The sequence below is a fragment of the Stegostoma tigrinum genome, chromosome 29, assembly GCF_030684315.1.
Source record: "Stegostoma tigrinum isolate sSteTig4 chromosome 29, sSteTig4.hap1, whole genome shotgun sequence".
In the NCBI taxonomy this organism is placed as follows: domain Eukaryota; kingdom Metazoa; phylum Chordata; class Chondrichthyes; order Orectolobiformes; family Stegostomatidae; genus Stegostoma; species Stegostoma tigrinum.
The window spans coordinates 41,700,159-41,715,693 of record NC_081382.1 but is presented as its reverse complement, the minus strand read 5'-3'; the positions used below and the strand labels follow the sequence as shown (position 1 = coordinate 41,715,693).

Sequence of the window (15,535 nt, the reverse complement as noted above, 5' to 3'; positions counted from 1 at the left end):
AGCTCTTGGTCCACATCTCATTCCTTGTATATTCATGTGCTCATCTAAATGCACTCACATTGTATTTGCCTTCACCACCACCCCAGCAACGCATTCCAGACTCCTACTGCACTCTGTAAAAACTTTCCCCCTCTCGCCTTAAATGCACACCCTCTAATATTAGACGTTTCAACTCTGGGATAGAGATTCTGACCATCAACCCTACTTATGCACCTCATCATTTTACAGACTCCCTTTCAAGTCTCCCCTCAGCCTCTCCCACTCCAGAGAAAACCACCCCAGTTTTTTTAGACTCTCCTTATAACTCATACCCCTGAAACCAGGCAACATTCTGATAAACCTCTTCTGCACCCTCTCCAAAGCCTCCACATCCTTCCTGGAATGCAGTGACCAGAACTGAATGCGGTACTCTAAGTGTGGCCTAACCAAAGTCTAATAAAGCTGCAACATGACGTCTAGTCTCTTGTACTCGACTCCCCAACCAAAAAAGCCAAGCATGCCATACGCCTTCTTTACTTCCCCATCTACTTTCCTGGCCACTTTCAGGAAGCTATGGGCTTGAACCCCAAGATCCCTCTGTACATCAATGCTGTTCAGGATCCTGCTATTAACCGTATACTTTTTGTTAAGATTTGATCTCCAAACATTTCAACATTAGAGCCAGAGTCCATCAAAGGTATACGGTGTCAGCCATGGTTCAATCCAGGGTGCATTCTCTGTGGGACTGAGTCCAATTCCAGAGATTGAGATGTTACTCAAGTGGAGTACTGCACTATCAGAGACTGAATGATATTAAATTGAGATCATTCAGGTCAAATACTATCAGTAGCAAGGGATAAACTAAACAGGCAGGAAAATGGAGTTGCAGTAGAACATCAGTTGCGATCAAAATGGATGGCAGAGCAGGCTCAATGAACAGTATGGCTTACTTCTGCTTATGTTCTTAGACGGACAAAAAGAACCCCATAGCACTATTTTAAAGGACAGTGTGGAGTTCTCGTGGTATTCTGGGCCAATATACACAAAAACAGACCATTAGACCAATATTACATCACTGTTTGACAGAGCTTGCTGCGCACAATTTGGCTCCCACAGTTCCTCCTTTATTACAGCGACAACAGTTCAAAATATACTTTGTTGGCTGCAAAGAGCCTTCAGATGTGCTGAGTTCATGAAAATGATGTAAAAACAAGGCTTTTTCCAATTCTTCAACATTTCATTCAGTTCTTGGGAGATTGCAGCAGGTGCAACAATGACTGTTGCATGCACTAAAACCATCAGAGAGGGCTCTGAAAACTTGTTTTAAAGTGTTACAACTGGAGAACTAGGACATCAGTTGCTGCTGATATACTGTACCGTAGGACCCTGCAGTTGGTTATCCATTAGCAGAACCCTGACAGCAATACATCAAACTGCCCTTTCATTGAAATAAATACACTGTTAAATGAGAAAGGACAGATGCTGAGTGACTCTCTCTTTTGGCTGAAGCACCTGAACTAGTAGAAGTCAAAGTCTTAGGATAAAGGGTTGATCATTTAGGGGTGAATGAAAAGAAATGTCTTCACTAAAAGTATTATAAACTTTCAGAGCTGGAGATACTCATCCATTAGGTATATTTATATAGATTTCTGGACTAAGGAAATCAAGGGATAGCAAATACTATAAAAATATAACCATAATAGTTCAGAGATAATGGGAACTGCAGATGCTGGAGAATTCCAAGATAATAAAATGTGAGGCTGGATGAACACAGCAGGCCAAGCAGCATCTCAGGAGCACAAAAGCTGACGTTTCGGGCCTAGATCCTTCATCAGAGGGTCTGATGAAGGGTCTAGGCCCGAAACGTCAGCTTTTGTGCTCCTGAGATGCTGCTTGGCCTGCTGTGTTCATCCAGCCTCACATTTTATTACCATAATAGTTCAAATTACTTTGAAGAAAAAGTAAATGAAAAGGATTAACAGCAAGTTCACAACACTGGAATGGGGTAGGGAAAGTAGACAGGCATTATTTTTACTCTACAGCCACGAGAGGGAGAACAGAAAATCAGTGCGGTGAGGGAAATAGTTACATTGAAGAACTAAACCAAAAGGTAAAATTTTGCCTTCTTAAATATCTAAATTCCAAAAACTGAAGAGACGGGTTCCACACTATTGCATATATACCTGAAGATCAGTGATTCAGGAAAGAATATCAGAGAATTATTTTACACACCTGGTATTTGTTCAGAGAGTGTTCTCTAAAGAATTTTCTCTGTCTGATATTAGACATCTCGACCCTGCACATCTTGACCCAGACAAGGTACAATTCAATTTCTAACTGCTAAAAAGTCCATAAGAAGCAAGAACAGGAGAAGGCCATTTGGCTGCGTAAGCCTGTTCCACCATTCAACAGGATCATGGCACACCCGAAATTCCTCATGTCCACTTTCCTACTTGTTCCCTCTACTCCCCAATTTCCTGACTGATCAAACATCTGTCTGTCTGTCTGTCTGTCTGTCTATCGCAGCCTTAATTATAGAGAAGGAGACAGCATCCACAGCTTTTTGTACCAAGGAGTTCCAAAGACACTCAACCCTCCAAGAGAAGAAATTCTTCCTCATCTCTGTCTTAAATTAGCACCCTTTATTCTGATACTATTGCCTCTGGTCCCACTCGCTCATGAGGAGAAACATCTACTTAGAATTTAGCATCAAGCCTCTTAAGAATCCTACATGTTTCAATGAGATCACCTCTCATTCTTCTAAACTCTAGTTTAGCCTATATTGATAAGACATTCCCTCCATTCAAGCGATCATCCTACTGACTATTCTCTGAACTGATATCTGATAATGAAATGACCATTCCTTAAATAAGGGGACCAAATTGCTCATAGAACTCCAGCACCCTATAGAGTTGCAGCAAAACTTTCCTACTCTTATACTCCAACACCCTTGAAAGGAGAGCAAACATTTCATCAGCCTTCCTGATTCCCTGCTGCACCTATGTGCTAGCTTTGTGTTTCATGTACAGGTACCCCCAAGTCCTTGTGTTGCAGCTTTCCTCCATTTAAATGTTATTCTTTTCTTTCATTCTCCCTTCCAAAAATGAACAACTGCACATTTTCCCACATCACATTCCATTTGCCAACTTTTTGCCCACTTACTTGAGCTATCTCTCTGTAAACTTGTACAAACTGCCTTTCCAACTATTTTTATGTTGTTTGCAAATTTGCTTATAATACATTCACTTCCTTCCTCCAAGCTATTAATACAGAATGTAGAAGTCGAGGTCCCAGCATGATTTCTATGAGATCCCACTGGTCAGGGTCCCAACCTGAAAAAGAACCCCTTACCCTCACTGACTGTTTCTTGCCCATCAGCGAATACATGCCAATATACTACCTCCAACACTGTGAGCTCTTATGGCTTAACCCTTTGTGAGATATATTATCAAAAGCCTTCTGTAATTCCAAACACAACACAACTACTGGTTCCCCTCTGTCCACTCTGGTTGAGACTTCCTCAAAAAAACTTTAATGAATTAGTCAGACATGACTTCCCTATCATGAAGCTACACTTGGCTCTGCTTGATTAGAATAGGATTTTCCAAATATTCTGTTGCTACTTTCTTATTAATTGATTTCAATACTTTTCCAACAATAGATGTTAGGCTAATCAGCCTGTAATTAACTGCTCTTTGCCTTACTCTCGTTTTAAATAGGGGTGTCACATTAGAGATTTTACAATCTATTCTAGAATTCAACAATTTTTAGAAAATTATGAGCAATGCATTCACTTCCTTTGTAGCTTTCTCTTAGGATTCCGGGATGCAACCATTCAAGGTCAGGATATTTATCTGTCTTTAACTCCATTTATTTGTCTAATATTACTTCTTTAGAAAAGGGTGACAACACTTAATTCTTCCTCTGTATTCCTAAGTATTAATGGGGTGTCTGAATATCTTTCACCATAAAGACTAAAGTAAAATATCTGTTGCTGTCCTGTGCCATTTCCTTGTGTTCCAAAATTGTTTCACCACATTAATTTTCTATTCAGCCTATGTTCACTTTAACCTCTTTCTTCCATTTTTAAAATATATTTTTAAAGAGAAGCTCTTGTCAATTTTTATATTCCTCACTAGTTTATCTTCTGTCTTGTATTATATCTTTAAATCCTTTGCTGGCTTCTGAATTTATCCCAGTATTTGGGTCTGTCACTGACTTTGGCCATCTAATAAGCTTTTTCTTTCAAGCTAATACTCTAACTTCCTTGGTTAGCCACTGTTGACTTATTCTCTCAAAGTCCATCCTCCTTACTGAGGTGTGTTTTTGCTGAGAGTTATGAATTACCTCCTTAAATGTCTGCCACTGCTTGCTTACTGTCATTCCTGTTAATCTATTTGCCCAGTTCACTTTAGCTAATTTTATCCTCATTTCATCATAATTCCCTTTCTTTTCCAAGTTAAGAAGTCATTTCTGACACATGTTTCTCACTCCCGAACTGAATATTAAAATCTATTATGTTATACTAACTACTTTCTGAAGGATCATTTACTGAGGTCAGTTATCAAATCTGCCTGATGTGAGTCAATTTCTTTAGGAGCTTCATTTTTCTTGCACTGTCACTAAAATAACTCCACAGAAGCTGGCATCCCATCTCCAAATCACCTTTATTTACATGTGCATAATACATGACACCGGTCCAGCTTTCTCAGATCAAGATCTTAAGATTGAACAGAACCTCTGATATCCTGTTCTTACCAGTCAGCCAGGGCTCCCTGATTGGAGCAGGTTAACAGCCCCAACCAGGGATCTCATATTTTATGACATCCGCCTGGCTGACCTTGTTACAATTATTACATCGTGCGAGGCTATAATTATTGCATTTTCTACCTTTCAACAATTTACATTTCTAAAGCAATTTCAATACTGTAAAACTTTGAAGCTTTACAATGTCAGAATCAGACAACATAAATGACACTGAGCCACAGAAGAAAACATTTGCATTAGCGATGGTCAAACAACTAGATGTTTTTAAAGGGAGGGATCTCCAGAATTTAGAATCAAGGCAGGGCTGCACTGGTGATAAAATTAAAATTGGGATGCAAAAGGTCAGAATTGGAGGGAGGCAAAGATCCAGAAGGGTCACAGGTGGTGACATAAATAGGTAGGTATGAGTAAGTTAAGCACCAGCATGAACATATTAAAAATTGAGGTGCTTACTCATAGAACAAGAGCCAACAGAAGTCAGAGTTGGGTAAGCTCAAACTTATGGAGGTTGGAGGACAAATGGCAGCTGGAAAGCTTTGGGGTAGTTTATTATTAATTTATAGAATAAATTTCAGGAGCACTCTGTAGCATTGTTGAAACATCCAACTGATTTTGAGAGATCTGTTGGGTGCATTGTCTCAGAACTACCAAACAGTCACTATGACAGTCCACATGGGCTTATGCTATTGCCAATGCCCAAGTCATTCCATACGCCAAGCAGTACGAAAAGCCTGTATTCATTCACCAATTCACATTGCAAGATAAAAATTCCAGACTATGCCTTTCTGCAGATTAACCAACTCTATATACTTATAATGAACACTCAGGGCACAGAAATTCACCCCGAATGCAAGTTTGCAGCCTGCCTCTGGTTCATTTTTCAGACTGCTGATCTTTTTTTATTGCTGTCACTATATACATGAAATCGGAATCAGACTCACCTTCTAATCCAATACACCATTGTGTCCTGACTGCAATGCACCTCAGAGAATTAATTTGGATGATATCAAATATTGCTGGCATTGTGGACAGTGAAGAAAGTTATCATTTTTTTCTTTATTCATTTACAGGATGAGGGCATCGCTGGCCAGGCAGCATTTATTGCCCATCCCTAATTGCCCAGAGGGCAGTTAATAGTCAACCACATTTCTGTGGGTCTGGAGTCACATGTAGGCCAGACCGAGTAAGAACGGCAGTTTCTTTCCCTGAAGCACATTAGTGAACCAGATGGGTTTTTCCAACAATCAATAATGGATTAGTAATTACAGATATGTATTGAATTCAAATTCCATCATCTGCCATGGCAGGATTTGAACCCTGGTCCCCAGAACATTATCTGGGTCCCTGGGTTAACAGTCCAGCAATAAGACTACTAGGCCATTGCCTCTCCAGACAAATCAAAGAGTACGATGGGATCTTCAGCAACTGAGCCAATGAGCCAAGGAACGGCAAACAGAGTTTAATTTAGGTAAATGCAAGGTAATACATTTTGGTAAAATGAACAAAGACAGGACTTACACAGTTAATGGTACAAACCTGGAGGCTGTTGTTGAACAGAGACACCTAGGTGTTCAGGTACAGTTCTTTGAAAGTGACATCATCATTAGATAGGGTGGTAAAAAAGACATTTGGCACATTTGTCTTCATCAGTCACAGCACTGAATGTAACAACTGAGATATCACACTGCGGCTGTACAGGATATTGGTGAGGCAACTTTTGGAGTACAGTGTACAGTTCTGGTCACTCGGCTTTAGGAAGGACCTTATTAAATTGGAAAGGGTGCAGAAAAAATTTACAGGGGTGTTGCCAGAATTGGAGTGCTTGAGTTATGGGGACAGGCTGGATAAGCTGTCTCTTTTTTCCCTGCAGCATAGGAGGTTGAGAGGTGACTTTGTAGAGGTTTATAAAATCATGAATGGCATAAATAAAGTGAATAGCAATGGTCTTTTCCCTAAGGTGGGGGATTTCAAAACTACAGGCATGATTTTAAGATGAGGAGAAAGATTTAAAAGGGACCTGAGGGGCAACTTTATTTTCACACAGGTGTTTGTACGTGTATCAATTTCCAAAACAAATGTTTTGAACAGGTGGGCCAACGGGCCAAGAAGTGGTAGGTAGGTGGAGTTTCATTTACATAAATGTGAGGTGTTGCATTTTGGTACAGCAAACCAGGGCAGGACTTATACAGTTAATGGTACGGCACTGGGGAGTGTTGCAAAACAAACTACAGTTTCTTGGAAGTAGAGTCGCAGATAGAAAGGATAGTGAAGGCAGCATTAGGGACATTTGTCTTCACTGGTCACAACACTGAAAATGGGAGTTGGGACATAATGTTGCTACAGTACAGGACATTAGTAAGACCATTTTAGGAATACTGCATACAATTCTGGTGGTCCTTCTAATAAGAAGGATGTTGAGGGTATAGAAAACATTTACAAGGGTGTTGCTGGAATTGGAGGGTTTGAGCAATAGGGGGGCTTAGTAGGCTGGGGCTTTTTCCCTGGAACGTCAGAGACTGAAGGGCGACCGTATAAGGGTTTATAAAATCATTAGGAGTACGAATAAAGTGAAAGCAAAGGCCTTTTTCCTAGGATGGAGCAGTCCAAAACTGGAGGACACAGGTTTATGGGAAGAGGGGAAAGATTTAAAAAAAGGGCCTGAGGGATAACATCTTCACACGAAGGTGGTATGTGTATGGAACAAATTGCCAGGGGATGTGGTGGAGGCAAGTACAATTACAACATTTAAAAAGCATCTACATAGTATATCAATAGGAAGGGTCTACAGAGATATGGACTAAATGCAGGCAAATGGGACTAGGTCAGATCAGACATCTGGTCAGCACAGATGAGTTGGACTGAAGAGACTGTTTCCGCGCTGGACGGCTTCATGACTATAAATGCAAAAATAGTACGATATATCAGCTAAAGAGTTTCTTGTATAAGAACATAAGAAATAGGAGGAGTAGGCCATCTGGTCTTTCAAGCCCGCTCACCATTCAATAGCTGATCTTTTCATGGCCTCAGTTCCACTTATCCACCCGCTCACCAGAACACTTAATCTTTTCACAGTAAAGGAATTATCTACCTTAGCTTAAAAAACATCCAATGAGGAAGCCTCAACTATTTCACTGGGCAGGGAATTCCACAGATTCAGAACTCTTTGGGTGAAGAAGTTCCTCCACAATTCAGTCCTAAATCTGCTCCCCCTAATTTTGAGGCTATGCCCTCTTATTCTAGTTTCAGCCACCAGTGGAAACATCCTCCCTGAAACTATCTTATCTATTCCCTTCACAATTTTATATGTTTCTGTAAGGTCCCCCCTCATTCTTCTAAATTCTAATGAACGTAATCCCAGTCTCTCCTCATAAGCAAACCCCCTCAACCCTGGAATAAACCTAGCGAATCTCCTCTGCACCCCTCCAGTGCTAGCACATACTTTCTCAAGTAAGGAAATTAAAACTGAGCGCAGTACTCCATGTGTGGCCCCACCAGCACCCTATACAGCTTCAACATAACCTCCCTGCTTTTGAACTCAATCCCTCTAGCAACGAAGGACAAAATTCCATTTGCCTTCTTAATTACCTGTCATATCAGCAAACCAACCCACACGCACAAGGGCACACAAGTCCCTCCGCCCAGCAGCATGTTACAGTCTTTTACCATTCAAATAATAGTCCTTTTTACTGTTATTCCTACCAAAATAGATGACTTCACATTTACCAACACTGTACTCCATCTGCCAGGTCAATGTCCACTCAGGGAAGCTATCTATTTCCCTCTGCAAACTTTCAGAGTCCTCTGCACACTTTGCTCTACTACTCATCTTAGTGTCATCCACAAACTTTGACACACCACACATGGTCCCCAGCTCCAATCATCTATGTAAAGTGTAAACAACTGCAGTTCCAACACTGATCCTGAGGCAAACCACTAGTCACTGATCGTCAACCTGAAAGCACTCATTTATCCCTGCTCTTAGATTCCTGTTGGTTAACCAATCCTCTGTCTATACTAATACATTGCCCTGTAACACCATGCACCTTTGTCTTACGCAGCAGCCTTTTGTGTGGAACCTTGTCAAATGCCTTTTGGAAATCCAGATACACATCTATTGGGTCCTCGTTGTCCACCGCATTCGTAATGTCGTCATAAAATTCCACTAAATTAGTTAAGCATGACCTGCCTTTCATGAGCCTATGCTGCGTCTGCCCAATAGGACAATTTCTGTGTGGACATCTTGCTATTTCTCTCTGGATGACAGATTCAAGCATTTCCCTGCTACAGAAGTTGAGCTAACAGGCCTGTAATTCCCCATCTTTTGTCTACCTCCTTTTTCAAACAGTGGCACTGCTCTAGCTGTTTTCCAATCTGCTGGAACTGCCCCAGAGTTCAGCAAAATTTGGAAAATTACCACAAGAACCATTTGCTATTTCTCCCGCCATCTCTTTTTGGACCCTGGGTTGCATTCTATGTGGGCCAGGAGACTTGCCTACCACTAGCTTGCCCAACACTACTGCTTTCATGATAATGGTCATTTCTAGGTCCTCACTTACCTTAGTTTCCTTGTCATCAATTACTGGCATGTTATTTGTGAAGACTGACACAAAATATCTGTTCAGTGCATTGGCTACTTCCTCATTTGTCATTATTAAATCCCCCTTCTAATCCTCTAAAGGGCTGATGTTTACCTTAGTCACTCATTTTCATTTTATATATTTCTGGAAACTTTTGCTATCTGACTTTATACTCAGAGCTAATTTACACTTGTAGGCTATCATAATTTTCTTTATAGCTTTTTCTGTGGCTTTCTATTGCCATTTAAAGTTTTGCCAATCTTCTCATTTCCTACTGGTCTTTGCCACTTTGTGTGCCCTTTCTTCCAATTTGATGACATTCCTTATTTCCTTAAACATCCATGGCTGATTACCACTTCCTACAGTCCTTCCTTTTTAACCAGTATATACTTTTGATGGGCACTTTGAATAGTTGCTTTGGAAGTCCTGCACTGTCCCACCATAAAGACTTTACTTCCAGTCTACTTTAGCCAACTCTTTCCTCATCCTATTGTAGTCTCCTATCTGAAGTACTATCCGGACTTTCATTTTGCAGATGTTGTTTGAGTTATGTATTGAATCAGCTGCTTTGTCTCTCTACAGATGCCATTCAACCTGCTAAGTACTTTTAGCACAGTTTTTCGCTGACATTTCTAGATCATATTTCATAACCTCAGGGCACCTAAAGCATTTTACAACTAATGAAGGACATTCTGAAGTGTAGTCACTGTTGTAACGTAATTTAGGTGACAACCATTATGCAATCAGCAAAACCCAACTTATTCCAGTGTGATATTTTGTAATTAGCTTGTTCGGAGATGTTGGGATCAAAAATTATTAGAATAGATACAGATGTTTATACTGCATATAAAGCAACATTTTCCCAGCTACCATCAGTTCTGAGAAAAGGTCACTGGACTCAAAACATTAACTCTGATTTTTTTCTTCACAGATGCTGCCAGACCTGATCACTTCCAGCAAGTTTTGTTTTTGTTCCCGATTTACAGATCTGCAGTTCTTTTGGTTTTTACTTACTGGAATTGAGTTAGGCACACTACATCACAAGAGCCCGCAAAACAATATGATGAATGACTGGATAATTACAAAGATTTGGTGGCACGGTGGCTCAGTGGTTAGCACTGCAGCCTCACAGCGCCAGGGACCCGGGTTCGATTCCAGCTTCCGGTAGCTGTCTGTGCGGAGTTTGCACATTCTCCCCGTGTCTGTGTGGATTTCCCTCCACAGTCCAAAGATGTGCAGGCTAAGTGGATCAGCCATGCTAAATTGCCAGTAGTGTTCTAGGGTGTGTGGGCTATAGGGGGATGGGTCAGGGCGGGACGCTCCAAGGGGCGGTGTGGACTTGTTGGGCCGAAGGGTCTGTTTCCACACTGTAGGGAATCTAATCTAATCTGCGTCAGGTGCTGTTAGCTACAGGATAAATATTGGCCCAGGAAACAGCAGGAAGAACTATCCTGTCCTTTCTCACTGTCCATGCAGGGTGGGTTTCGGTTTAATGTCTCGAACAAAGAACAATGAAATTTACAGCACAGGAACAGACCTTTCATCCCTCCAAACCTGCGCCGATCCAGATCCTCTGTCTAAACCTGTCACCTGTTTTCCAAGGATCTTCATCCCTCTGCTCCCTGCCCATTCATGTATCTGTCTAGATACATCTTAAATGACACTATCATGTCCACCTCTACTACCTCCACAGGGAACACATTCCAGGCAGCCACCACCCTCTATGTAAAGAACTTTCCACACATATCTCCCTTAAACATTTCCCCTCTCGCCTTGAAATCCTGACCCCGAGTAATTGAGTCCCCCACTCTGGGAAAAAGTTTGTCGCTATCCACTTTATCTGTAGGATAGCACCACCGACAGCGTAGCACTCCCGCAGTTGAGAGTTAACATGGATGGAAACGCGGGTAAGTGCAAATTCCTATTAGGCCACAAGTTCTTCCGGCGTTTATATTAACTTTCGTTTCAAATAAAAACGACTCTCTCTCCCAGAGGCGGGCAAGCAAAGACGGAGTGTGAAAGTAGTTCTAAGATGAATCTGATTTCGAAAAGTTCATTTAAATACATTATTTACAACTGTCATTTAATCACAAATTCCCACCCGAGATCGTTATCCTACCACAGCACAGCCTTCACCCTCCCCCTTGATCACGTAGAGTCGGTATGGGCCTAGTTTCATCCCCGGCCTAGACTGACGGTCTTACCGGTTAGAGCCTCCCGGGTGCGGGTGTGGATGTGGATGTGGATGGCGGTGCTGCTGCCGCTGCTGGTGAATTAGCTGCTGGAGCTGAAGCAGCTGCTGTTGGAAGTGTTGCTGCTGCTGTTGTTGAGGGAACATCACGCCGACAAAATCTCTTCTTTTACACGATTTAAAATCTGATAATTTCTATTGTTAATAAGGAGGAGAAATTCGACCGTTTGCATTCGCGGGAGAAGGAATACCTGCCGCGAGCGGCCGGAAGGAAAACTCCCAAAACAGCGCCGCCAACGGCCAGGAGGGCTCGAACCCCATTGCCTGCATTAAAGATGGTGTCTCCTACGCTCATTCTTGCCAGGAATAAAGATGGCGGTTCCGTCATTTGTTGTGCAGAAATGCTGCCGTGTTTCCTAAATCTCTGCTCTTCTTTCATTAAATTTCACATTTCCAGTGTTGGGTGTATTTCGTTTTTGTTGTATATGAGAAAACTCTAGCCTGGTGGAGCTCTTGGCATGAAGCAGAAAACTATTGGGGGAAACTCAGCAGGTCTGGTAGCATTTGCGGAGAGAAAGCAGAATTAAAGTTCAAGTCCAGTAACTGCCGTTGCTGGAAGTCTGGAATATAAATAGAAAATGCCCAGACTTATTGGTGGCGAGAGAAAGAAAATAGTTAATGGTTCTAGTGCAATGAGCAATGCCTACATTCTTAGATTCAATAAGGACAGAAGTCGCACAATGCCAAATTATAGTCCAACAGCTTTATTTGCAATCACAAGCTTTTGAGGCACTGCCACTTTGTCAGATGAGGCTAGTCTTTTAATCATCATCAGAATTCTAACCAAACACTTCTGGTCTTAAAGCTTGTGATTTCAAATAAACCTATTGGACCATAACCTGGAGTTGTGTAACTCCTGACTTTGTCCACCCCAGCCCAACATTGGCACCTCCATATCATAGAATTAATAAAAATAATGCAAGATTACTGGCCTGAAAAGTTTACTTCTATTTCTCTCTCTCCAGGCGTTGAAGTTCAATTCCAACGAAAGATCCATTTCCAGTGCTTTATTACAGTCCATTTAGTGTGTTCTTCAGTATATTGTAATTTTTAAAGTGAGCCTAATCGGCTGGGCAAAACCTGAGCCAGTAAAAAGGGGTAAATTAAGACTGGATCTGTGTCCTGACAAAGGGTTTCAGCCCGAAACATTGACTTTCCTGCTCTTTGGATGCTGTCTGACTGGCTGTGCTTTTCCAGCTCCACATTTATTGACTCTAGTTTCCAACATCTGCTATCCTTATTTTCTCCTGGATCCATGTAGCTGTTTGCATAGACAAAGTGGATGGCAGAAAGGTATTTAGAGATAGTGGGAACTGCAGATTCTGGAGAATCCAAGATAACGAAGTATGGAGCTGGATGAACACAGCAGGCCAAGCAGCATCTTAGGAGTGCAGAAAGGTATTGGTCGTATTCACTTAAAACAGAATCCAGCATCTGGTTCACTGCAATTTTGAGAACCATCTTTGTTTGGGACATAAACTCAAGCTTTCTGTCTCCTTGGGTGGGCCTAAAAATTTAAAAATCAGATACGACTATTTCAAAAATGATTAAGGAAGATCTCTCTGATATCCGTTGCCAATATTTATCAGCCAGTATCATTAAAAGCATTATCTGGTCATTAACTGGTCATTCTCTCTGGTGAAGGGTCTAGGCCCGAAACATCAGCTTCTGTGCTCCTAAGATGCGGCTTGGCCTGCTGTGTTCATCCAGCTCCACACTTTGTTATCTCGGATTCTTCAGCATCTGCAGTTCCCATCATCTCTGGTCATTAACTGTAGGGATTCTTGGATTACGAAAATATTTGTGGAACCTTACTGTGTGCAATTGGGTTGCCATGCATAATTATTAGAGTGCATTGTTGGTACTTACCAATCGCATATTGGAATCGAGGCAAGAAGAATCAAATGAGTCCTGCTGGAATCTGCCTCTGTAAGCGATCAATAAATGTTCACAAGTTTGCACCAGCATGATTTCCAGCTCTCCTCTATCAAAGTCACTCAGAGTGTTGTTATGATAGGAATATGATTGAGTTTTTTTGGATTTCAAACTGCGGCACATTTGTTGGTCTATTTGTATGAAAGGCTTAAAAATTAACGGAATCAGATTTTCTAGAATCATCATTTTAAAATCAGTATGTGCCAAAGAGCAGGTGTCTGCAAGGCATCTTGGAATATTAAAGGAAGTTGATTCATACTTTGAGTGATAATGGGAACTGCAGATGCTGGAGAATCCAAGATAACAAAGTGTGAAGCTGGATGAACACAGCAGGCCAAGCAGCATCTCAGGAGCACAAAAGCTGCCGTTTCGGGCCTAGACCCTTCAACAGCTCTCTGATGAAGGGTCTAGGCCTGAAACGTCAGCTTTTGTGCTCCTGAGATGCTGCTTGGCCTGCTGATTCATACTGTGGGGGTTTATATCATAAGAGAGGAAATGGCAAACCATTAGCTGTACCAGAATCTAGGGTGAGAAATTTTTAAGTTCAAAAGCATTTGGATTCAGTCTGAAGAAGACCTGACTGGGGTCAAAAGGATAGTCTATTCTAGAAGAAAGACATTGTTCAGAACAGTTAAGAAAATAAGTTAACTCAGTGAAAGGATGGTGTTTCTGAAACTCCAAGACCGAGAGTATTTGGTTAGAACACTGACGATGGTTAAAACACTGAGAAAACTCTAAGCTCCATGAGAAGTCGAAGAAGAAAGATTCACAGCTCACAGGACGGGGAACTGAGAAGAAACAATTCAATAAATGTGATGGGGAAGGAAAATTTCTCTGGATTTTAATTAACTGGAAAGACTTGGTACTGAAGTACCTCGAAAGATTTCAAAACACACAGTACAAGCAATTGTTATATTTACATATTTTATTTTCTTGTGTGTAATAAACATCAAAACCTGGAGCCTTGTGTGTTTATTTCAGCAAAAGACCACCATACTTTTTAAAAATAATCTATTAGAGCCGGATTTTATTCTGGATCTGATTTGGCCAATAGTAACATCAGCTGGGATTATGCAAAACCACATCTTTTTATTTTTAATTATGGCATAAAATGGAAAAAAAGACTTTGTTTTAAAACAATGACTGTGGAAGGAAATGCTGTGTCTTCAAAAGCAAGTTACTGTAACTCAAGATAACAAAGTGTGGAGCTGGATGAACACAGCAGGCCAAGCAGCATTTCAGGACCACAAAAGCTGACATTTCGGGCCTAGACCCTTCGTCAGAGAGGGGGATGGGGAGAGGGAACTGGAATAAATAGGGAGAGAGGGGGAGGCGGACTGAAGATGGAGAGAAAATAAGATAGGTAGAGAGTATAGGTGTGGAGGTGGGGAGGGGATAGGTCAGTCCAGGGAAGACAGACAGGTCAAGGAGGTGGGATGAGGTGGGAGGTAGGAAATGGAGGTGCGGCTTGAGGTGGGAGGAAGGGATGGATGAGAGGAAGAACAGGTTAGGGAAGCAGAGACAGGCTGGGCTGGTTTTAGGGTGCAGTGGGGGGAGGGGATGAGCTGGGCTGGTTGTGTGATGTGGGGGGGAGGGGAAGAACTGGGCTCGTTTTGGGATGCATTAGGGGAAGGGGAGATTTTGAAGCTTGTGAAATCCACGTTGATACCATTGGGCTGCAGGGTTCCCAAGCGGAATATGAGTTGCTGTTCCTGCAACCTTTGGGTGGCATCATTGTGGCACTGCAGGAGGCTGTAACTCAGTTGCCTTCTTCCTATCCCGCAGGCCCGACCAGTCCCCCTCCACCGACACTCTCATCCGCCTAGCTGAACTCGTCCTCACACTCAACAACTTCTCTTTTGACTCCTCCCACTTCCTACAGACTAAGGGGGTGGCCATGGGCACCCGCATGGGCCCCAGCTATGCCTGCCTCTTTGTAGGTTACATGGAACAGTCCCTCTTCCGCACCTACACAGGCCCCAAACCCCACCTCTTCCTCCGGTACACTGATGACTGTATCGGCGCC

The 15,535-nt window shown here is 42.0% G+C and overlaps 1 protein-coding gene across 3 annotated transcripts in view; it reads right to left on the bottom strand.

Annotated features, from left to right (window-relative positions):
• LOC125465276 (cip1-interacting zinc finger protein-like) overlaps positions 1–11,804 on the bottom strand; it is a 72,027-nt gene extending 60,223 nt beyond the window's left edge. The window contains exon 1 of one of the 3 annotated variants that reach the window (XM_059638153.1): positions 11,528–11,804. In XM_059638153.1, the coding sequence (XP_059494136.1) occupies positions 11,528–11,661 (134 nt within the window). In that variant the 5' untranslated portion in view covers positions 11,662–11,804. The remainder of the gene's footprint in view (positions 1–11,527) is intronic. The other 2 variants (XM_059638151.1, XM_059638152.1) reach the window with 2 other exon arrangements.
• Positions 11,805–15,535: the final 3,731 nt, after the last annotated feature.